The 25,739-nt window shown below is 37.1% G+C and overlaps 3 protein-coding genes across 4 annotated transcripts in view; 2 read left to right on the forward strand and 1 right to left on the reverse strand.

Annotated features, from left to right (window-relative positions):
* Positions 1-10,345, reverse strand: part of ephb2a (eph receptor B2a) — a 54,276-nt gene extending 43,931 nt beyond the window's left edge. Inside the window, exon 1 of the mRNA XM_039653105.2 lies at positions 10,144-10,345. Within this exon, the coding sequence (XP_039509039.2) occupies positions 10,144-10,276 (133 nt within the window). The 5' untranslated portion in view covers positions 10,277-10,345. The remainder of the gene's footprint in view (positions 1-10,143) is intronic.
* Positions 10,346-15,188: 4,843 nt separating this feature from the next.
* Positions 15,189-20,650, forward strand: lactbl1a (lactamase, beta-like 1a). The gene is made up of 8 exons (XM_039651518.2): positions 15,189-15,324; positions 15,422-15,512; positions 15,722-15,860; positions 16,410-16,519; positions 16,646-16,803; positions 17,469-17,707; positions 18,875-18,980; positions 19,113-20,650. Exons 3-8 carry the CDS (start codon positions 15,755-15,757, stop codon positions 20,089-20,091), a joined length of 1,698 nt encoding a protein of 565 aa, XP_039507452.2. The 5' UTR covers positions 15,189-15,324; positions 15,422-15,512; positions 15,722-15,754; the 3' UTR covers positions 20,092-20,650.
* Positions 20,651-22,575: 1,925 nt separating this feature from the next.
* eif4g3b (eukaryotic translation initiation factor 4 gamma, 3b) overlaps positions 22,576-25,739 on the forward strand; it is a 40,405-nt gene continuing 37,241 nt past the window's right edge. For both annotated transcript variants that reach the window (XM_039652060.2, XM_089124078.1), the window contains exon 1: positions 22,576-23,218. In XM_039652060.2, coding sequence (XP_039507994.2) covers positions 23,049-23,218 — 170 coding nt within the window. In that variant the 5' untranslated portion in view covers positions 22,576-23,048. The remainder of the gene's footprint in view (positions 23,219-25,739) is intronic.

Here is a 25,739-nt window from a genome sequence, read left to right on the forward strand (position 1 = left end):
AAAAGAGGTGCGAGTCAAAATCTGGGGGTATGTTGGGGTTCCATTCCATGTGTGAGCTGCTATTACAAAATGTTAACATGTGAACTAGTGTGAGGACACGCTCAGAATTCTGCACCCAGAAAGAGGACAGAGTGCATTGATCCTCTGTGCTCCAGATCTGTCAGTCAACCTGTGGGTGGGATGCTAAAACATTCACTAGACCACGGGGACCGCCGCAGTGAGTCTGACTGTGTAAATTCACAATTCATCTTCAAAAGAACAATAACACTAGTCTGCACCCAATGACAAGTCTGTCTGACATATAAGGAAGGAAATGGTTTTGTAATTTCACAGTATAAAGGGATAGTTTATATATATATAAGAACATTTCAACCCAATATTTGTTTTTGTGTGAACTATCCCTTTAAGTATACTATATACACACACACACCATACTAATACTGTGTTTGACCTCGATCCTTTCGCCTTCAGAACTGCCTTAATTCTACGTGCCATTGATTCAACAAGGTGCTGAAAGCATTCTTTAGAAATGTTGGCCCATACTGATAGGATAGCATCTTGCAGTTGATGGAGATTTGTGGGATGCACATCCAGGGCACGAAGCTCCCGTTCCACCACATCCCAAAGATGCTCTATTGGGTTGAGATCTAGTGACTGTGGGGGCCATTTTAGTACAGTGAACTCATTGTCAAGTACAAGAAACCAATTTGCATTATCCTGCTGGAAGTTGCCATCAGAGGATAGGTACATGGTGGCCATAAAGGGATGGATATTGTCAGAAACAATGCTCAGGTAGGCCGTGGCATTTAAACGATGCCCAATTGGCACTAAGGGGCCTAAAGTGTGGCAAGAAAACATCCCCCACACCATTACACCACCACCAGCAGCCTGCACAGTGGTAACAAGGCATGATGGATCCATGCTCTCATTCTGTTTACACCAAATTCTGACTCTACCATCTGAATGTCTCAACAGAAATCGAGCCCCATCAGACCAAGCAAAATTTTATAACATTAAATAAAAATAAATAAAAATAATGACATGCACGAATACTGGAATATTCCATACAAAACTAAGAAGACAATCATGGTGACTTTAAGAAATCAAGCAAGCATTTTCCTACTAAATCCATTGTTGGATAAACAATTGGGATTTGCTGACCTACAAAAGCTATTGAGGAAAGATGTCTGTGGCAGCGGCAGTAAAGCATGCGCTGTGGTCCAACAAGAGATTTGTCTCCCTCTGTTATGTCAGGATTTCAAGCAGGCATCAGGGGAACGTTTTGCCCATAAACCCCTCCGCATATCTCAGCTGTGTGACTGTCTAACATTTGCAGACAGGAGCCAAATGTGATGGCGCTGAATGAGCAGTGGGTCAGTGGAGCAGCCTGCTCATAGTTTACAGACCCAACACTAATCCCCTACTTTCCCAATTTACGACTCTCATCTCCATGACGACATGGGGCAAGAGCCGAAAAAGCACCCTGAAGCAGACCATACTCTGAGTCTGAACATTCGCATTTGGACTGGAGGCAAAATTATCCACACATGCCAATGAGGAGAAAATGTACATGCCATGGAGGTATACATTTTGCAGTATTGCTACTTAGAAAAATAGATTTTTATCCCTGCAATTATGAGATTATTTGTAACAAACGGCACAGGTTGTTGTGTTATCAGAGAACAGTCCGTTTTCATTTCTCTGTGATCTTGATCTGCATTTCGTTTTGGATGCTTATTAATGCATTGTACATTACACATTTTTGATCAGAAAGATTTTTGTAGAACTACACTTTTCTAGATGAACAAGATTGTCACTGAAAAAAGAGATCAAAGGTCATGATTTAGTTTTAGACACTAGACAGATTAGATTATCATTCTTACAATCCTGCACATGTAATTTTGAAGTTGCAGGCTAACTGCCAAGTTTAATTTACAGGGCAAACCCAATTTTTTAAATATATTTGAGCTTCCAAGTGTTAACTTTGTCCCTGTTTGCACAATACCGAACTTTAAATCTTTGGGGTCAGTAAGATTTTTGTTTTTTGTTTTTATGTTTTTAAAAAATAACTCCCTTATGCTCACCAAGGCTGAATTTATGTAATTAAAAATGCAGTAAAAACTATTTTTTTTTAAATAGCCCATTGCAAAAACGTGTACCTCACAATCCTGTCACACAATTCTTCAGAAATCATTCTAATGTTCTGATTTGGTGATCTGATTTTCTTATTATCATGAATGTTAAAAGCATTTATGCTGCTCCCTATTTTTGTAGAAACGGTGATAAGTTTTTGCAGGACACTTGATTAATAGAAAGTTCAAAAGGACAGCAATTACTTGTAACATTTAAAAAAATTTTTGTAACATTATAAATGTCACCATTATCGTCGTATTGTCACCATTATCAATTGAAAGTATGAATTTCTTTATTTAAAAAAAAATGTAAAATGACTGAACCCAAATTCATATTCCCAAATTGTATATTCAGCCTAGAGAATACTGTACATTCATGAATTTCTACTGAAACATAGATTAACTTAAAAATAATCTACTCAATAAATATCCTGCAAATACAGTCTATGTGACTAATGTATGAGAAGGTAGAATATATAAGAACCCAAGACTGATTATGCATTATGCATAAATTATGCAGGGATGGGACGATCATCGGTTTCACTATAATTCAGCTTTTCTGTTGAGGTAGCAATAACAATAAATACAACTAAATTATAATTAGGACAAATGCAATCAAATGATATTAAACCAAACATGTACCCTTGTGTTTTCAGATACTCAGTTACAAAATTGTAGGATAGTGGAGAAGTAGGTCATGAGCTTTTTGAAGTTCAATATTTTATGTCAGCTCTCTGTGGAATAAGGGCGCTTCTGCTCCGACGGAAAAACCACAGCGGATTGACTGCATCTGACTTCTGTTACTATTGAGGATATTATGATTATGCAATATCAGCTCATTATCTGGGATGACCATTCATAATCATTTCTTGCTTGCTTTGGGACATTCAATGCATGGAAATTAAAGGAGAAAACGATTAAGTTTACACAGATCAAAATAATACATTGAACACAGAGGTCACGTCCTGAGAAAGGTTACTTGATTAATCTTAAAATCAAGTAACAAATACAGAACAAAGTTGAAAATGATTCCAAATGGTTCCAGTTGAGAAGTTTTTGACTGAAGACTGATGATCACTCAACAACAATCCATTTGCAAGTCACACTGTGGATATCAAGTAAATTAGCAGCTTCAGGCTATGAGAGCAAATTAACTTTTCATCTGATTTTTAATCATTTGAATAGAGATTCTTTAGCTCCGGGATCTCTCTTCTCTTTTCATTAAGTTCACTTCGGAATCAATACAATACAATACTTCTGGGTCAATACAATTTAAATCGAGATTATTTTTCGAAAAAGAAAATATCAGTTCAGCAGCACAGTCCATTAAACATGAGCAGTGACTGAGCCAGGTTTTAACCCTATTAAGTTCAGGGGCTGAATTATATTGCACTTACAGCACTGTACTGGCATACAAACATTTACTTTTTCAGTAGTAGCAAGATGAACAATTTTCCATCTTGGGTGGCATACAGATCAGACTGGTGTGAAATGCTTAAAGGGATACTGAAGGATTTAGCATTAAGCTTTGTATTAGTAGAAAACCTGTAGTATTTTCGAATTACCATGCTTTCCACACTCATATCCCCTTGAGACGAGAGATTTATGTATTATTTTGTCTTGAAAAATGAAAAAAAAAATGTAAAAAGGTTTTTCTGGCCAGAGGTTAAAGACTACAGTCAGTAGTAGGGACTGTCCCTATCTTTTTTTAGAACCTAAGCTAACAGGCTCTTATTCTGTGGAGAATAGTAGGGGTTACCATCCTCTTTTTCCTGGACATGACCGGCCGTCGATGTCCGGGATTCAGCTTTTGCTTTCTGCAGCCGCCATTCATTGTTTGCATGCAAACCTTTCGTTTCAATCTAACTGAATTCATTCTGATTGGTGAATCTGAATGTAGTGTTTACATGACCTCTAAACAAGTAATTGGTTCATGTGCGTTTTAACATTACTAAGAAAATTCCTGCTCCTCCGTGAGAGATACGAGACTGGTGCGTCTCACAGGTGTCGCTCATCGGTAATCACACCACCGGCCTGGCTCGCACCATTCTCCCGCGGCCCTCGGCCTCTTCCTGCTCGTCACAGTAAACATAATGAATGGCATCTATAGAATGCAAAAGCCGAATCCCGGACATTTTGAGCGATCTCGAAACACATTTTCGGGCAGACTCATCACAGAGACTCACTACTCACTCAAACTGAGCCCGTCACGTGAGTAAGGGTGTCACAATTTTGATTTTAAATCGAAATCGGTCGAAATGAATTCACAATCTCGGAATTTGAATTAAAAAAATGGAATCGTCGATGCTGCCACGCCCCCATGTCACATCCGTTCGGCTTGCCAAGTGGAAAAAAACACGCGTTGAAGTGCTGCGAGTCTATGGTCAACCTCCTCTAACTTAGCGTACAGCCATTCAAAAGATAACATGGCAAGATGCAGGAGAGGAGACCCATCGACAGAACGTGAACCCCCTCCTCTTTCATTGAAGTTGCAGGTGTGGAAGTTTTTTGGATTTCCAGAGTATGTCAACAACATTCACTTCAAAAAAGCCACAGTTTGCGGACATCCCAAGTCTAGCGGAAGTTCCGGGAGTCTCCCGCATATTGATAGCGGCTCCCTGATGCATGCAAATTAGTTAAAATCTCCCGGAATCTAGAGTGAGCGAGCAAGAGCGAGCATGCATTTAGAGACACGTATTGCGCACACGGCAGAGAGGGAGAGAGCGGGAGACCTTGCGTGTGTGCTTCATGAAGCGCATGTAAGACAGAGAGCATTGATAAAAATCGAGAATCGAATCGAACCGTGACCTTAGAATTGAAAATGTTATCGAATAGAGGATTCTAGTAGCTGTGCCGAGTGAAGTCTGAATAATTCCCTTCCGAATCTCACAGAGACGGAGAGAGTGAGTATTGGCTGTCCGTGATCTAGCAGCAGGATCAACTTTATGACTCTCAATGGGCTTCTCCCCCGACTTTATCGGTCTTAATGCCTCCACGTCCCCCCGATTGCCTGCAAGCTTCTCCTACTATCTATACGGTAATTTCTGTACTGTGTGACGGAGAGTCGATTCGTTATGACGTCGTTAGCCTATTTTTACAAAAACTATTTTTACTTGCCCATAATGTAAGATACACAGTAATGGAGCCTTTTATATATTGTTGTGTTTCTGTAAAAAAAAAAAAAGGACAAATGGAGTCTTTGGACGCTTCAGATGTAAAGTTATTCGCTGTCAAAGTAACGCCAAAATGAATGGAAGTCAATGGGATGCTAATAGCAGGTGAAGTTCTGCTACAATGGCGGCTCCCGCGAGGCTTCAACTTCCAGCTGATGGATTACCCCCTTGGTTGTTTAACTACTGCCCTCTATTACCGGTAGGCGTGGCCTCCTAGGGGAGTGAAGCAAGTGCATTTTGGGAGTAGTTGTCTTTCATCCACATAAGCTAAAAATACATTGTCTGGCTTTTCTCAGTCTAGAAAGCTCCAAATCCAAAAATAATTTCATATTTCTTCTACATAAATGACCCATTTTAAATACCCATTCATATTTCCAGAGGTGAAGCATCCCTTTAATGCACCATATGATCCAATATATCTTCATAAAAACAAGCACAAACAAAATGGTCCACAATAATTCCATGCGCTCAAATATATCTTCATCAAATAAGCAACAACACAATGTAGAATAAAGCCACATGCTCAAATAAACCTACTTAAGGTAAGCATAAGAGAAATGACTGTACTACATTTATCAGTGTTAGCTGTACTTGGGCTAATGAAAAATACAAAGTTCCATAATAAAAGAAGAGGAAAAATCTTAAAACATAAGTTAGCATTTTCAAAAGTTTTGCTAAAATACTTAAGGGGTTCATTTCTGTTAATGAGGCTTTTCTTTATTTATTATGATATCATCAGGACATTTGGATCTTACAGACATTTTTACTTTATGGCCACAAAAAATATCAAAATTATTTTTAAGTCAATTAAATGAATAACATGCTCATGTATGCACAACTTAGGAGAAAAACAACTGGAATATCAAAAACTTTCATAAAGTGGAAGGGTTGCTACTTTAAACTCTTTTCTACTTTCTCCCACTGACCGCTGTACTCAGCTTGTTCTCTCCATTTAAAAAATTAACCATGTCTGCCCACGTATCTGTGTGGTATTGCTCCTCGATAACAGCTCACACGTTGACATTTTGTTAGATGAGATCCTGAGTGTTTGGACGTACAAATTTGTTTTGTACCCTCATTTAGCATTATAGCGCATCAAACTGACCAATAATTAACATTAAGAGGACAAAACGTTTCGCCTCATTTTATTTAAAATGATCACTCAACAAGACAGAGAGACAGATGGAAAATTAAATTGTCAAGCAGATGGCAAGTCCCTCTTGGATACCTGATAATTTCACATTTTGACCCTCTCAAAAGCCTGTGGACAAAATCTTGTCATTTCATGAGAAGCCATATGGAAACAACTCCCAGTTTCACATCCCTCATATATTCATTGATTCAGAGACAGTTTGTTCTGTCTGTCGGACGTTCTGCAAAGCTGACGAGCCACAGAGCCGACTGTGTCTGGCACGACTGAAATTGGTCAGGTTTTTACCGTGCTTACGTAAAGGCTCGGAAAGATGTCACAGATGCCAGAGGCAGGTCTTGCTCCTAATAAAAGGACAGTGGAGTGCAGCAAGTACCGAGGTCTGCATGACAAACGTCACATGGACTAGGACACTAGGATACACGGCTGCTGGTTTTGTATGGAAACAAAAAAGTTGGTGGTTGCATTTCTCTGATTAAGGATGGAAAGTAAAAAAATCTCCCACATCTAAAAGGGCCAATGACATATAAGTGGGTCCCTAGCAGAGAGAAGAAAAAATCTTACAAAAACTTTTTGTAAATTAAAAAAATAAACAATGAATTTATGTGTTAATATTTCAAATGGCTTTGAAAAACCTCTATATTACGTGCAAAGAAAAGTGTATAAAAATTTATTTAAACCAACATTTCACCTACTCCGGAGATGGGCAACTGGCAGCCCGCAATATTTAATGGCCCCTGAAACCTATAATATTCTGCTAAATTTTAATACATTTGCTATCAGATTATGAAGTTAACCCAAACCAGGAGAGGTTGTCTGTTCATCTGATAACATTACAGCATGAGAATAGGATATGCGCGCTACTGTCCAGGTTCACTAAAATGAGCAAAAAGAAAAGAAAAATTGACAATGAAAATTGTGTTTTCCAGTCACAATGTAATAAAAACAGAAAAGTTTTTCCTTCGCATTTTTCGCATACAGACGACAACATAGTCAAAACGATCCCAGATCCACGAAAATGACTAAAACAGTTGTGTATTATGATTGTATTATACATGACATGCCAGTAGACCGATGCGATGACACTTTGTAAAAAAAAACTCTACAAGCTTATAGACTGTACACATAACACACATACAGTGCATGACGTCACAGTTTTCAAATTAGCGTTTTTGTTGTTTACAATACAACAATAACGGTATGGTTTTCACTATTGTGTTTTCCAGTCGGGCTACCAAAATGCATACAAAATTGCCATTCGAAACATCTTTAAATGCATATAATCAGAGAAATCTAAATTTTATCGGGGAGCCCCCGAACACCACTAGCCTACTTCACATCTGGGACCTCAGTAATTATAAAACCCCGCCATTTGCATGTTAATGAAACTAGTTATAGTGAGCATTAGACCCTAAACTAAAGTGTTACCTTTTTTTTTTTTACCATACCCTCATTAAGGGCTGAGACACATCTAGACTGATTTATGTTCCATACTGGTCACACACATTTCAGTTCAGTTAGAACCAGATATATATTTGTATTGTGATGATTCTAATTTGATTATTTTATATCCAGTTGATGATTTTTGTGTGTTAAAAAAGTTTTTGACTGATGTTTTGACCCCTAACCAATTTTCTACATTAAAAATAGTCTTTTTATTTGGGCTAATAAAATTAATTTCGAGCTACCAAAATCTAAAGAGTGCTACCAGCAATTTTGAGATTTTGCGAGCCCTGAATCAGAATCAGATTTACTTGTATTCTGTGAAAATTACAAATCTGACAAAACAAACGGCCACTGATGCATAGCTACTTTAATTTATGCAAACTACTTTCTCTACAAAAGCTTAGGGGGTCGGCTTTTCCAGCACATTCCTGTCATTATAGCTGGCAACTTGATTGAAAGAACAAAACAAAACAGGAGCTTGAGTGGCAGTGCAGCCATGTATTTTCTTCACATTACAGCAAATAATTTACTCACTGCCCCTGGGCAAATGAAGAACCCGACAAACAAAATTGAAACAGGACTCATTAGATTAATCAAAGCAGGGTCTAATTTACAAGCATCCTCACTTACTTGAGGAAATGTAAAAGTCCTTATTCGCAGTTTAAGTCACGCATGTCTCAATGTTATAAACAATTATTATACTCTCCTAATCTGTATCTGCTCTGAGGTGTAATGAATGAGCCTTTACTCCTCACATCCATCACAGACCAGACCAAACCAACAGGAATGGACGGTGTGATTTCCAAGCTTCTTGTATGCGTTGTTTATATCACTATAAACAGATGGTTTATCATCAGAATAACATACTAGACAAAGCAAAACTCTCATCTGTTGTTCCACAGAGAAATTTCCATACATTAGGTAATAAATAATCTAGTTCTTTATTGCCATCTTTGGCAACCTTTAACAACCTCCATGGATGACCTTTTTTCATTGCACAAAAGGTTATTTAGATTTTTAGAACTGATCCAAACGTTCTTTGGGGTACCAAAAATGGATCTTATATGCCATTGCTGTGAAAACTCTGCTTTGGAACCTTCCCTTTTAATATAATAGCACATAATAAGAATAATCAAGAATAAGATGATGATATCATCAATAAAAACATGTTCAAAAGAAATGCATAACAACTTTAATGTTTCTCCTCCCATGTCCTGTTGCAACAGGTCAAGATTTCTAATGAGAAACTAAATTCCTAAGAGGACATCTGCAGACATTTTGTCCCTGTTTTTCTCAATATATATTCAAGACAGACTTTACTATCTTGGAGTTTAAAAAGAGATCCTTGCAGCTCTCCTGAAGGTTTCGGGTGGTGATGAGGTGCTGATGCAGATTTTCCAGGCAGAGATTTGAGACAATGGCCCACGTGTACTAACAGACAGACTGGAGCATGACAGGCAAAAAATGTACTATAGGTATTGATTGGTAAAATACTAAAAGGTATTTTTAAGATATGTTCCTATTCTTCTTAACACCAACATAGACAGCATTTTGGAACACCTACCATTTCCATTTCCACACTTCCATTTGTACTTGTAATGAATGAAAAAGCTCACTAGGTTTGAGCCAACCCATTTTTAAATGTCTTTAAGAAGCAGACTCGCTAATTCAGCTTAAATTGACATAATAATTTACACCCTTGTGTGTTGTTATTACACTTTCCTTCTTTTGTGGAACAAAAAAGGGGATGCAATGTAGAATGAGCCTCAGTCACCATTCACTTTCATTGGAAAAGGTGCAATGAAAGTGAATGGAACACAGACTGCTTAATATCATCTTTTGTGTTACACAGAAAGGAAGCAAGTCATGCAGGTTTGGAACAACGTGAGGGAGAGTAAATGATGACAGAATTTTCATTTTTTGGTGAAAAAAATCGCTTTAACTTTTTCTCTAATTGAACAGTTTGTATTGGTTTTAAACAGAATATAACAGTTGACCAAGGGAAAGCCATTTCAACTCATTTTTATCCAGACAGTTGCAGTGCACCTGTTTTCGGTGCACTTTTACAGAAAACGGAAGACTTTAAATTGAGATAATATGACATGACTGTAAAACACTAGTATCAGAGCGTTTCTTTAAATAAATATCATCTTAATTTGATCAATATCGTCAGTGTTATGTAGCGTAAAAAAGTAACAGACATTTTAAAGCATACACGCTTGACACAGACACATGCTCTTACCTTCAACAGCCCACACAATCCGTATTATCCATAACAAACGAATTATATCCATAATTGCCGTAAATTTGGGCGTTTTACTGTAAAGACCCAGAATATTCATTGAAAACTTGTACGGGAGGCCATCTGTGAACATACTATGAATACAAGCTCTCGAATAAACCCATCGGTCTGGAAGAACTAAAGCAAGTTTGGACGAAACCAATGAAACGCAGACGAGGGGGCGGGAATGTGTGGATGACAAGTGATGCTCAACAAACGTGATGATCATTACTGTCTGAATGCAAGATAATAAAAATAATAATAAAAACAACAACAACAATAATAATTTATTATTATTATTATTATTATTATTATTATCGCTGGTTATGAAAGCTAATTTACTTTTTTTGTAAGCTATTAGTATTGGCCAAATAAATCAATTAATTAAAGGCTACTATATTTTTGTTTGTTGTCAAACAAAATTCTAAAAAATGAACAAATTATCTCTGAAACAAATTAATTTAAGCACTTTAAAATATAGACCCTGATTTTCAAATGAAAATATTTTATTTATGCAGGCCTGTTTGTTATTTTTTTTCCTATACCTTTTAGCATCTATTCTAACTGGGTAATAGGCCATATTCTCAGTCATTTAAAACTTCGGAAGTCACGAAAAATTATATCAATAAATAGCATTCTTCTTTTGGATACACAAGCCAAGTAATTTCCCCGGCGTTCACTTGTTTGATCAATGACAATTTATGTCCTACCAACAGCGCCCCCTGGAGTTTGTTATGTTTAGGTGCGGATGCGGTGGGAAGGGGTGATGCATGTGATCATCATCTATCAAATAGCTCTCTAATCCTTGGAGTCACTTGCAATTTTATCGTTTTGAAGATTACAAAACTGACAGATCACACATGGGGCTGGTGTGAAGAATTAAACGGCCTCGTTTCTCAACACACAGATGCCTCGTCTTCTGATCTTTGACTCCCATGTGAGAAGAATCCAACTTCAGCCCTCATGGATTCATTTATTCACTTAGATATATTCCCAGTGACTTTAAAAATAAAAGTTCCCAGTGACTTTAAAAATTAAGATCCTGGATAGTGGAGCTATTAGTGCACAGGCACAGTTACATGAAAAAATAAAAATAAAAAAAGTCAATTTTTTTTTTACAACATTTTAAAATATTTGTACATTTTAAAAATCATCTGTAAAAAACATGAGTAAAATAAATACAGTAATTTTTATTAAATAGCCTATGACTGTATTTTACATTGATATTTTGCTTATATCTAAAAATAGCCTACAACTGAAGGGGAAATCCATATGACTCATTAAAAATAGAGCATGATTATACAAATTTCTGCAAAAAAAAAAAAAAAAAACCCATTCCAAACTGCATACAACAGAGCAAGAGCGAGGGAGGGATGTAGACCACCGAAGGGAGAGACGGGGAGTTGGAAAAAGAGAGGGAGGGTGAGAGAGAGGGAGGAAATGGAGCAGAAGAATATGGAACTGACATAAAGGAATCTAGAATAATTCAGCCTCAAGATGAGTGAGGACTGCAAAACGGCAGACTAACGAATCCAGGGGTCGTTTCCATGGAAACCTTTGCCCAGGGAGATTGGCGACCCTCCTGTCTACTAATGCAAGCAGAGCGAAGATTGTAGGTCACATATGGGACCAACACACCAATCAGGTCTAATCTGTCTTGACTTATGGGTCATGAATTGAACCATGAAACTGGTTTTCTGGCTCATATCACTGATTGTGTATGTGTTTGTGTGTGTGTTTATATATATATATATATATATATACATATATATATATATACACACACACACACACACACACACACACACACACACACACACACACACACACACACACACACACACACACACACACACACACACACACACACACACACACACACAATCAGTGATGTGACCCTGCCATGCTAAAGTTGACTAAAGAGGAATAGAAAATCTTTTTTGGAAATTGATCTTAATGCCTTAAAAAAATGAGGAAAAATTCAACCTTTAGGGACACCAATTTTCTTTGTGAATGAATATTTGTATTGTAAATAAATAAATGTTCTACCTTAAAGGGATACTCCACCCAAAAATGAAAATTCTGCCATCATTTACTCACCCTCAAGTTGTTGCAAACCTGCATAAGTTTCTTTCTTCTGCTTAACACAAAGGAAGATATTTTGAAGAACGATTGGAACTTTGGCACCAATGACTTTCATATATTTTTTTTTCTACTATGGAAGTCAGTGGTGACAAACAACCATTTGGTTCCATTGAATCATTCTTCAAAATATCTTCCTTTGGGTTCAGCAGAAGAAAGAAACTCATACAGGTTTTCAACAACTTGAGGTTGAGTAAATGATGACAGAATTTTTTTTTTTTTGTGGAATATCCCTTTAAAATACAAGGACACCCCTATGCTAAATTCCCATAGAGTCAGGCAGATTTTTATTTTTAAAGGCCAGTTATTTCATGGATCAGGATAATATGCATCCTGATAAAGTTCCCTTGGCCTTTGGAATTAAAATAGGCCCACATCATCACACACCCTTCATTAGGCTATACCTAGAGATTGGCATGGGGTACATTCAAGATCTTCTCAATGCTAATCAAACCAGCCAATAAGGGTATGGGTATGTGATGATGTGGGGCTATTTTGATTCCAAAGACTTGTGTTGGAACTTTATCAGGATTACATTTATCATTATTACATTGTATGTATGATAATACAAATGTAAAGTTCTGCATGATGGATACATTAAAGTAACTCGGCACTGAAGTCTCGAGGAGTGTCTTGCTCTGAATATGGCGAGAGCACAGACCACAAAATACTCTTTTGTGAGAGTAGAAACAAACATGACACCCCACTGTGCCATTTTGATGGCTTCTAATGGGAACGCACTGATACGGGTCTGCCTTTCTAATCCTGCAGCTCTAAATCGGAAAAATTGACCTTGCTCACAGAGGTAACTCAGATTTGCTCTCTTTGACATTTCCAGGACTTAGCAGAGTTTTCTGTTCAGATGAACAAGGCCTCGAGGACGGACAAATATTTCATGAGTAATTTAATATCTGGAGCACGCACATGGTCCTCTGTGAATTCGGCTCTGAAAATAGTAGGATGATATCAGTTGACAGCACCCCGAGTCTTCAAGATTGGGGCAAGTCGTGAAGGCGTGGGCACAAAAAAAGAAACAAAAGAAGTAAATATAATAATGACAGTACTATAATGGTAGGGGTACCTAACATAAACTGTTCCCCATCCCAAATACTACAGTTAGTTGTCACACTATTGATTTTGTCAGGTGTAATTAACAGCTTGATATTTATGTTATTAGATATGGGATTGTGTGGGCCCAATAAAACCAGCATGGAGCAGTCACAGCTTGTGCAGACAGGCTGATGGTATTGATCTCTCTATTAGTTTAGACATGGAGCCTGAGGGAAAGGGATCTGGGGAGCAGCTCTCTGCCTTCCCTAAAAACCAGGAGGAAAAGATCAAATAAGTAGTTGAGTCAAGCAAACAGCCACCAGTCAATAATTCTCTTTTTATGGCACTGATACCCACTTCATGCATGATGCATTATTGAACTGGCTTCCAGGCACATAAACAATTCAATTCATCTGATATTGTGTCAACAAGCTGATTAAATTACTTTTATAGTGGCTTATGCTTCTTTTCCCCCCCCGAATCATCAATCTAACTGCTGAGAGTTGCCCTCTGATCTCTGATGCAATGAAGAACATGCATTTTCTGTAAAGCTGCTTAGGTATTGTAATTTATACAAATAAATGTGAATTGAATTTAAAATTAAATTGGAGATTTGGGGACAAAAACAACAAAAACATAATTCTCTAAAAAAAAGGCTGAGTTGTTTTAACCTAATTCTGGGTCAAATATGGACAAACATTGGGTTAAAATATATATATATATATATATATATATATATATATATATATATATATATATATATATATATATATATATATATATATATATATATATATATAAATGTAACCCAATGGCTGGGTTTGTCCAGTTGATTTACTCGCTGCCCTCTAGTGACAACCGTTATACAAAATAATATTGAGCCAAAATCATACTGGGTCTCGTGGTAGCATGTAACTTTTTAAATGTTTTTAAAAGAAATAACATGTGAAATATAGGCCTATATAAAAGTAATTCATCAAAATATAATAAATAACAATCTTTCATAGGATGATCTTTCATACAGTCTAGTGGCCCCATTGCTGCACTATGACTTTAGGAGCTATTCCGGCCTGGGAGTGAAAGCACCCCCTGCTGGCCTGACTAAAGCGACTTCCAATAAAATTCAAGATTTTCCACTAAGGTCGAATTGCCCGTCCACGTCAGTGTCACAGCCTTGTTTGAACCCGCTTATAGCTTCGGTAGTGAACCAGGCTTTGAGCATGGGATGTTACGACTGAATTGCTTCACGCTGCCTTGATATAACGGGTCCAATATAGAATGGAGGGGCAGGGCATCCTGAGTGGCTCAAAATGTATGTATTGCAATACAGTCACACTATAGCAATGCTCTCCCAAATATTCTGCTATTCTAACGGTGCATATTTCCGTCATTGGTGTAAGCAGCAAAGGGTGGTAATAAGAAATGTACACTTGTACACCATCTTGTAAATTAAGTTTCTTTAGTCATTTAGCAACCCTACAGCCACTGTAGTGAAACCAGAACTTGCTATTTCCTTAATTAATAAGGTCAAATTAATAATTAAAGTGGCAATTAACGACCGGCCCTCGGTTAACTGACATATTAAGACAAATAGAGTAATTGTGCAAATGGTGTTCTGCCTGAGCATTTTACTTTAAATATTAATAACCATTTCTAAAAAAGAGTCTAATATTTTTTTTTAGAAAATATATAAATAAATATTTAAATAAATAACATAACATTTTTTTTAAAGAAAAACAATGCACCAAACAAAAAAGAATTATTCAATTTAAAAAAAAATATATATATATATATATTTGGAAAATATATAAACTGATGAACATAATGGATGTGTAAAGACAGGAGGGTGGCTTTAAAGGAGGAGATCTTCAGATTATGACGTCCAGGCCTGCAGTTGGCCGAGAGGATGCTGAGAATTTACGGGTTATTGTAAAGATTAAAGCATGGCTGGTGAGTGGCTTTAAGCTCTGGTTGTGTCTGTTTTCCGCTTTAATGGAATTCCACTTTAAATGTTTGTTTTTTATTTTTGTATGCTTGTTTGTTTAAGAAAATCAAGCCTGTGTGAATAGACGTATCATTTGGGAAATATACAATGTGGAAGGAGGAGTAAACTCTGTGGTAAAGGAGTAAACCTTGTGGTAAGACATTTTATCATTTATGAGAAAATATATTAGAATCAATGTTTTGAGTCATACACACAATGCTGTTTTATTGTTTCATCATGCTCATAGAAAATGTATCACTGATTTTTTTTTCTTTATGATTTTAAGATTCAATGTATAAATTGTAGATACATATTGACTTGACTAGCTTATATGTGAAGTTCAGAAGATCCTTTCTCTTTAAGCCTGGCAGAGAAGGAGACCACCAGACTGCAAAGATGAAAGTGAAATGGACCAAGTTGGGCATGGTCTTCTTTCTGCTTCTCTCTTTTGTAATGACGGGCTGTTTTCTTTGGCAGTACAGGATTCCCAAAGCAACGCCAGGTAAAAATGGCCCAAATTTAAAAAGGCTATACTATACTGTAGAGAGATCCAGCAAGTGATCATCAAACATCAATGAATGGATGGAGAATGCGTATAGAAGAGATTATGCATTTTGCTCCCACAAATAGAAAACCAAGATGATTTGTATTTGTTTTTTTACTTAATAATGCCTAGAGAGCATTTTCAGAATTGGGGAACATCCTTACATTTGGCTTTTCAATCTCCTTATGCTTAATTAATCGTTTGCAGCAGGAGATGGCAATGGATTACCCGGAGCTTGACATAGTGGCTTACTGTGTGCTGGAAAGCCTGATTATCACTTGGGGGAAGGGAACAGGAACTTTGTGTAAAATACATGACTATGGACGAAACACCCACCCCCATCCTCCATTACATGTTAAATGTATATATATATATGAGTGACGGCATTATGATTTTTCATATTATATAAGTGGGTCACACTAAAAGTTATTTATTTATCTATGTATAAATAAAGCCTTTATTTATCTATATATTTGACACCCTACATGTGGTCTTTTTACTTTACAGTGGATATAAGAGTTGCAAAAGAAGTGAAAGAGGAGAAGATGTGCCCACGTTTCCCTGAGGCCGTACCGCTGAAGCACCCAATACCTGTCCTCATGAATGCTTTGGACAAGGTCAGAAGTAAAAAAAAAATTCTGTGTAAATTCCTAGATCACTCTGATTGGAATAGCAGTTAATTTCTGTTTATAAAGATTGTTTGATAACTAGTTTGATAACTATTACAATATGATGTGCTACAGGTGGATGTGCTTTTGAGAACCAACCTTGATTCCACAAAACTGCCGGCCATTTCTGCCATTGTAATATTTAATGATTCTGTATTGTGGAATGGTAATTTTGGCAGTAAAAATGGAAGTGACCCGAAGTCTCCCCCAATAAATGAGTACACAGTTTACAGGTGGGTTACAGTAGTTTCACAACTAATTTAAGCTTAAGGAGCAACTGTCTATTCTTTTTGTATATATATCTATCTATCAAACACACACACACACACACACACATACAGTATATATATATATATATACTGTATATTCTTTTCAAAAGTATAAAATCTTTATCATGCATCCAAAATACAGTAAAAACAGTAATATTTTGAAAAATTATTACAAAAGAAAACATCTGTTTTCTATTTGAAGCATTTATTTGGATTTATTAAATGTATTTATTTATCAAACCATTTATAAAATAGAAATCTTTTGTAACATCATGTAACGGTGGCATGTAAATAAAATTGAAAGGTCTTCACTGTCACTTTTGATCAATTTAATACATTATTTAAACAGAATATCAATTTCTCTCTTTTTTTAATCTTATCACAAATGTTTGAATATCATTATTTCCAAAAAAATTGTGAGGCAGCAAAAACAATTGTTTTAAAATAATATTTCAGAATAGCGTGAGTTGTGCAAAATGGACGTCATACATTAATTGACAATGAATTCCATTGACGTGGAAAAGTGACTCAAATTTAGATAATACATTATAAATATTTATTGTACATACAAAGCTGTGTGCTCTTTTTTGTAATTTGCTTCTTTGTTGTTTATGGTTATACTACAAAAGAATTGCAAGCCTCTCAAAAATCTTCCCCACCTTGATGCTGTATAAACTTTGGGAGGATGGAAAAGTGGATTCCCTGGATGACCCTCTGGGAAAGTATGTTAAGAACTTCACCATGAAAAACCCTCTGGGGAAAAGATGGGGTCATGACCTCAAGTCCATCTCTGAAGGCATGAGCAGTAAAGAGGCTCAAGCTCACATCTCCTCAGTTACCTTGAGAAGGATGGCCAGTCAGCTGTCAGGTGAGGACCACAGTATCTGTCACTGACCTCACCGATAGATGATTAGCATTAGCAATAGTGCACTCCACTGATCCATGTGCTGTGAAAATAAAGAAGGTGAAAAAGATCAACTGTTTTTAGACTAGGAGTTTCCACGGCTATCTTAATCAGCTCCATTTCCTGACATGGTTAAGTGGGTTTGCCACAGGTCCTACTAGGATTAGACCAGAAGGAATGGTTTTAAAATATACTGCTGCCAAGCTGATGTTTATATAACAACGCATTCTCATCCCAAGGCGTCATATACCAATGTGTATACATCCAACGCACATGGCACCCTTTAGCGTCAATATAACACGCACGAGTATGGTTAGTTTTAGGTCTGGGTTAGGGTTAGGATTTGACCACTAGGAGGCGCCTTCTGACCCACATATATCTGCGTGACGGTAAAGGGGTGCCAAAAGCGTCGGTATATGACGCCTTGGGATGAGAACGGGCTGTTATATAATGTGTCAGAAATACTTGTGATGATAATTTTGGTACACTTAATTGCATTCAGAAATAACCGTTAAGTTTTTTGACAAGAAAATTACATGGAAATCTTTTTCTGCCATCACTCATAAAATCATAAATCACTCATAAATCATAAAACTGTTTAGAATGAAAGACCATTTCTGTCTTAGAGTAAAACAATACAAAGATAGCCTACCTGTGCCTGTAGTCCCCATAATTGTGAGTTTATATCTTACAATGTGACCTTATTTTAAAATGTCTCTTACAATTGTTTTATTATTATTATTTTTACCATCATTTTTAGGATGTAAAAATTGCACAGAAGCATCAAATCAGTTATCATCCGATATTAGAGATTGTTTTATTTGTTTTTATTATTCAGTATTAGACCGACGTTTTATATTTTAATGTCAATGCTCATTTTCTCTATTTTTTATTTACATTACTTATACTGTAATTTAATCTTCAATTGAAAAGATTAAGAACTTTATGTTGTGATTGATTTCAGTTTTTAGTGTTTGCATCTGCATCACTAGTCATTTTAATTTCAAATCACAAACAGAATGTTTTAAAATCTTTGATGACTAATTTTTGAAATGGCGGACAAGGTAAACACCATATCAAATGAATGCAAAAATGAAATCCTGGATATTTTGGATTCATTACTAACTACAGGCTTACCAAGGAGGCTCAGGGCGACTACTTTACTCTGGAAAGGCAACACTCAGGCCGCTGTGGATTTATTACAAGATGATGTTCTCGTGGCTGACCCTGGAACAAAGTAAGTTAGTGCAGAGAATTTGTATGGAGAGGATGTTTAATGAATGAGAGGAGGTGTAAATAATTGACGACAGTCGATGCAGTCATGCACTTGTGGATTCTCAAAGTAATTCTAGTCCTCTCCCGTCCTCAGATGCCACTACAGCAACTTAGCCTTCTCCCTGCTGGCTCACGTGATGGCGGAGAAGGTAGCAGGGACGGATTATCAACAATGGGTGTCTGAAAATATCTTGCAACCACTGGGAATGGAGGACACCGGATTTGAAATCACCCCACAGATTGAGGACCAGATGGCAATAGGTGTTTACTCAAGTGGGCAGCCTGCACCCCTGTATGACCTCGGCTGGTATAGACCATCGGGGCAAATGTACTCCACACCTGCTGACATGGCCAAACTGGTGATGATGCTGCTGGGCGCATACTACCGTCAGGTTCTCCAGCCCGAAACCCTCAAAACCATGCTGACTCCTCTGTTTCGCTGCGAAAAAAGTTACTTTGCAGAACAATCGGGCACACCTTGGGAGGTGAATGAACAGTTGGGCTATGACGTCATACGTAAAGATGGAAATCTAGATGGTTATTCAGCCTCGATTTCCCTCGTTCCTCGCTTGAAGCTCGGGTTGGTCATTTTAATGGCTGGAACCAAACCTGAAGATGAGGATCTCGTGGCCAAGGCATACAGTTATCTCATCCCTGCCATGGAAAGTGCCTTCAGGAATGCGCCTCGTGTTCTCATCCCTCCACCAGACCCTGCTCCCTACATAGGCTACTTTACTTATAGCAACATAACGTTCTATGAGATCAAAGCAGACACTGATGGAGTGCTGTCTCTGGAGCAGTTCGGACCCCAAGTAGACACCATGGTTCCTTTGAAGTACAGAAGTTTGAAACTGAGTTATCTGCAGGATAGGGTGTTCAGGGTGGTGTTTGAGAAGGAGTACCCATGTCAGCTGAAGGTTATCGCTGCCTCTGTGTCTCTTGAATCTCAGGACGGGCAGCTCTTTAACTTTTACATCTTCAACAAAAAGGGCCAATCACCAGGTTTTGATGTCCCTGGGTTAAACACCTACAAAGTTGCACGGATAACCCGCAAACCCATTTTCAGCAGTTGAAGAAATAATGTGATCATGCTTTTGATAATCTGAAATCATTATGATCATGAACTGTTAGTGCTCTTTTTGACGAAAGTGTCAAACTCAGAGGAACTTGTGCTCATTTTAATAAATATTTGCCTCAAGATAAGAGCTGAAAGTATAGAATACTTTTTTTCTTATTTTATTGTGACAATTTTGAAAATGTACATTTTTATATAGGCTATAGTGTCACTTGACTTCCATAGTAGAAAAAAAAATACTATGGAGGTCAATGGTGGCATAGTTCCAATCGTAGATGATGACAGAATTTTCATTTTGGGGTGGAGTATCCCATTAATTAAAAGTGAAGTGTGTGCCTTTCCTAAGCATATATCACCTGTACACCAGTTTCCAAAGTACCCAAGTTTAGAATTGACTTGTCTTTAAATGCAGTGTAAAAGGCCCACACCAAGGATGTTAACTAAGCGTTTCTAACTCGAGATTGATGATATTGACACGGAGGAACGATATCATTAGAATAAATTTCAGAATTGTTTTCCAGCTGATGAATGATGAAAAACATTGACAGACAACCAGAAGCCCACCTGCAGTGCACGCTTATATTAAACACATTGTTCTTGTGCGTTAGTTTGGACGCTAAAAAGGTTTTGTTATGATGAAATTTATATTATTGTTCTTAGTGTGAACGGGCCTCGTTTTATCCCCTTAATTTTTATTGATAATGTAAATGTCATTTTTGTTAAGAAAAAAATCTATACTCTCACACTGTATATGCAGGCTGTATATGTTTTATGACATATAAAAAATTTTATAAAAAGTGTGTCCCCACATTGGTTTTAATTTATACAAATAAATAAAATATTTTGTTTCATAAATAAAATACTTGGTTAGCCTACACTTTATTTCGATAGTCACTTTAGACGTTCTACTAATTATACGTAACTTTTCAACTACATGTCAACTTACTCTCATTAAAGTATTAGTATAATATAGTAGACTGTCAGTAGACTGTTAGGTTATGGTTTGGTGTTAAGGTTCAGGTTAGGAGAATAAGTTTACTTGTAGTCGCCAAGTTACTTGTCAGTTGAATGTCTGTTGGGGGACCAACAAAATAAAGTGTTAGCATATTGAGCTGACAGTCTACTAATACTCTAATGACAGTTAGCTGACATGTAGTTGAAAAATTAATTATAAAGTGGACTATCAAAATAAAGTGCTACCAAATACTTGAATATTATGAAGCACCTGTAGGGTTCTGATATTATAAGCTAAAAAATGTTGTGGCTCAGTGAAGTTTAACAATGGACCCTACCGTACTGAGTCTGGAGGACAACTGGGAAAATCACTGTTACAAATCTCCAAAATCAATGGGCCTATGTTAGAGGACAGTTATCATAAAATGAGCGGGCAAAAGATAAGAGACCGGGAATGTGCCAGCTTTCTGTTATCCAGCACAAGGTCATTGACACTGTAGGCTAATTCATCTTAAAATGTATAAACTGGGATAACAAAGGAGTAAATTATGTCACAAAGGCCCTTTAAATCCCTCAAAGATGAAAACATTGTTGCCAGTCAGTCCTCAACCCTCAGGCATTCATCTTGTAGGCTGTCCAAGTGAACGCAGTGGTTGCAGGGTTGGAAATTAAAGTTTGAAAGTTTGACAGTTTCAGAACCCGACGTTTTGACGTCGTCAGAACCCGAGGTTTGTTTGACGTCAGAAACCATTATGGACGTTATGAGTGCATTTATTCAATCTCACATTTAACCCCATGGAACTGTGTTCTTAAAATAAATTTGATATTGATATGACAGCCATAGATTCAGAGGCATAACAAGGTAGGCCTACTTAGTAGGCTAGCCTATTACATGCAACAATGTTAAAAAAATAATAATAATAGGCCTAACAATGTATTGACATTTACTTTTTACTTTTGATACTCATACTTTTAAAAAGAAGTAGCCTACTTCTGTACTTTTACTTAAGTAAAAATCAGTATTTTTCTAGTAATGGAGTAGCCTAATATTTGAGTAGGATATATTCTATGGATATATTTGACTCTATTCAGGCTGTTCTTTTTATAGAAAGACAACATGTGTATAGGCTATTTAATTTTAAGAGAGCTTTATATATATTATTACGAGCCTTTATAATTAATGATTATTATTATACTTAATTAATGATTATATTATTATATATAAATCTCCGAGTATCGCAGATCTCATGGGCTGAAATGCGTGTTCAGCTCTGGACGCAAGATGTCACTGTAACATCACAAATCGGGGCCAAACCGCTCCTTAAACATAGAAAGGATTGTTTATAAAGGTATGGAGATGGCATTTAAAATACAAGTTTTATGCCATTATTTTGGGATTTTTGGCGTTTATAATGATCTCATTGGCTGTTGGAACCGGTTGGTTGGATCACATCCAAGTAGTTCATATGAGTTCCGGACCAGATACACACTCGTTGCTAATTCCACTCTCCGAAGTTTCACGAAAACACCCGAAGTGAACGAACGGTCGGTCCTGTAGGACTGCTGGAGGCGGCCACAGCGCCATGTTGAACGGAATCATCATACTCCGTGGAAATACTCTCGTCAAAGAGCAGTTGTAAACAAGGTGTTATTTATTTCCCAAAAGGGGCACACCTATCAAGATCGCCCTGGCAAGAAGAGGCAAACTAGATCCTCGGAAACCCCGGCCGGGGAGGGGGAACAGCCCCCAACCTTCAGCAATGAAGATAAACCACAATAAGCGCTAGATGGCTAACTTCAGCCTGCTATTCTCTCAATAAGCTAGCTAGCCTGTTAGCTCAAGATTTTCTATCGGCTCAGACACCGGCAAACTGCTCCTGCAAGGCCAGGTGTTGACGTAACTCTTCAGCAATATTTTTTTTACGTGCACTGTTTATCCGCTTGCTAATTTATTTGTAAATATCTGTAAAGCCGTTCGTTTTTTAATTTGTTTTATTTGCGATGAGTTTGCCGCCGAAAGCGGTGTCGAACCCAGCCGCTGCTGCCGCCGCTGGAACTGGACCCGGAACCGGGCCGTCACCCTCGAGCCAGCTGCGGGCCACCCTGACCACAGTACCGCTACCGCCAGGGACACCGGTGGCTCAACAGCCTCTGCCAGTGCCGCAGACACAGTATCCTTCTCTGAAAGCATCTGGCTCCTTCACAAATATGTGTTTTTTTTTCTACCCCAAAACCTAGTGAGCTCAGCTGCCTTGCTTGCCTGGACAGTGTTTCTGAACATCTTAGGGATTCGATTTGATGCGCATATAATGCCAGAAACTGCTGTCCAGGCAGGTGGGTCACTGGGTTTTGACAGCGCTGAAGTGTGTTGTACTGTGTACCCGCTATCAGCACAACTTACTGCAACACTAAATGTTTGGTTTGGTTGTGATTTAAGTCTGGTTTTGTTTCTTGTAGGTTGCGGTGTAGTGCAGTAGTAACAGTGTTATGTTTATGTGACTGTCAAAAGCCGAGCTGTCAACACACAGGTCTGATCCAGCCAGGCAGCCAGCTCTCTTTTTTCGTATAATTTTAAAAATAAGAAATTATATTTAGATCATTATGTCGTGATTACCCACTTTTTATGTTGTTACTAACCCTTATGGCCGACCTTTGTGTATAATATATATATATATATATATATATATATATATATATATAGTACACATATAATACATGTTGTCACCATTCACTTTCATTGTATGTTTTTCCATACAATGAATGGTGATTAAGGTTGGGATTCTAAATTGTTAATTTTTTTTTTTTTTTTGCGTGAACTCTTCCTTTAAGTTAAGACACTAAAGGTGAATGGGGTAAAAAATAATAGATATCACCATACTTCCCCTGTTTATTAAAGGAGAGTTCATATTTTGCTTGCAAACATATTTATAATAACATGCACTGAAATCATTTTGCCTACAGAACAGAAATCTGAACATTGTTTCATTTTGTTGACATATTACAGTAAACTTATTTACAGATGAGGTTTTCAATTTATTTTTTTTCACACCATAAAACAGAAAATACTTTCAACAGCCAGAAAAAAATGTCTTTAAAGATGTATTGTAATTTAAATATATAGATGCAAAATAATATATAAAATGTAATAAAATAAACAACTATGGAAGCAAAATAACCCAATATCTAAAAATTGATCAATGCGTAAAAAACAACAACAATTGTTTTGCCTGTATTGTCTTCTAATAAGATCTGGCTGCCCTCATATACCACTGATATCTGTTCCTTTTACAGTAAGGTAGGGTGAACTAACAATTTTGCTTGCCCTCAATGTCTTGTTTATATTTCTTTATGGCTCTCTAACAGTCAACTCCCTTCTGTTGTAACTGTCCATGTTCCTCTGTAAGCATCTTATTTCCTGCACAAACAAGTTGTTTTTTGATTATAGGTTAATAGGGTAGTTTTAATCTATATCTAGCTTCTAATATAACTTCCACTTTTCTTTTCATCATAAGAAAGTTAGTATGTTGATATGTTGATCTGGCATTTGTATTTTTTTTGGAAGATAAATTAAAAGGGAAATATATATATATATATATATATATATATATATATATATATATATATATGAGAGAGAGAGACAATCATGTTTTTTTTCCCTCTTTTTTTATACGATTGTTTTTTTATACGATTATAAAAAAAACTTTTTTTATAATTGTAATAAAGAAAATGCATCCTCAATGCACTGGTTTCATTTATGAGTTAGTTGTCAGGAAATCTACTTTTGCTAGTTGAGAATTAGCTGCTATTAACTCTAACATGACATATAAGAGATGAACCAAATCAGTAGTTGATCTCTTATAACTAATTTCAGTCAATATTTGCATTTATTGTTTCTCATATCGCACTCTGATTTAAGCAGGAAAATGGCTGAGGAAACCAGTGGAGTATCTAAAGCAATTGAGGATGATTTTGAAGTGAAACCGAGAAAACGACATTGCTGTGTCATTGCAAATGTATATCTGGGAGAATCATACTGTAGCACTAAAAAAATCTGTAACCTACAAACCGGTTGAAACTGTGGCTGTAAAAGGGTGACGTGGTTGTGGAGCATGAGAAAACTGTGAAAGTGTCTTGGCAGCAAGCCAAGGAAAAGTTAAAATGAGTAACTAACAGCTGTTGTTACAGTAAACTGTAGCCTACATTATCCCTTTTTGAACTCTGTGTATGTATCTGTGGTGCAGTGGAGGAGGAAGGGCTTCCCCACCCTCTTAAGTTAACAATAGCCTGGTTGTACAGACAGAACTGAGGCATCACGGATCTGCTGCTGGGCTGGAGATGGAAGACGCATCTCCGTCCTCTACCCCAGCAGCATCTTAATACACAATCAGTTTCTTGTGTAGGACAGTTTTGCTGCACCTTTTTGCAGCACGGATGATGATGTTCGTTTGTGCGAGAACCTCATTTCTTAGAGGAATCGCACAGAATGACTCCATCATTCAAAATACACTGTTTATTCAGTAATGTGAAGGATGGTTGATTATATGGAAGAGTTAACCTACTATTCATGTGAATTTTGCATCGTTTTCTGGCGTGGCTGGAGGTTGTGAGCTCATAGAGGAACAGGGAAACACTGAAAAATGATACCTTTCCTTTAAAACATCCCCTTGTTTTTAAAGTCACCCGTGGAAAAGA

This window comes from Pimephales promelas, chromosome 20, assembly GCF_988280905.1.
Source record: "Pimephales promelas chromosome 20, fPimPro1.hap1.1, whole genome shotgun sequence".
Lineage (NCBI taxonomy): Eukaryota > Metazoa > Chordata > Actinopteri > Cypriniformes > Leuciscidae > Pimephales > Pimephales promelas.

Coding starts and splice junctions, on each gene's coding strand:
- lactbl1a (XM_039651518.2), top strand. CDS start 15,755: ATGAAAGTGAAATGGACCAAGTTGGGCATGGTCTTCTTTCTGCTTCTC. Junction 16,804..17,468: donor AATGAGTACACAGTTTACAG/GTGGGTTACAGT, acceptor ATACTACAAAAG/AATTGCAAGCCTCTCAAAAA. Junction 17,708..18,874: donor GATGGCCAGTCAGCTGTCAG/GTGAGGACCACA, acceptor TACTAACTACAG/GCTTACCAAGGAGGCTCAGG.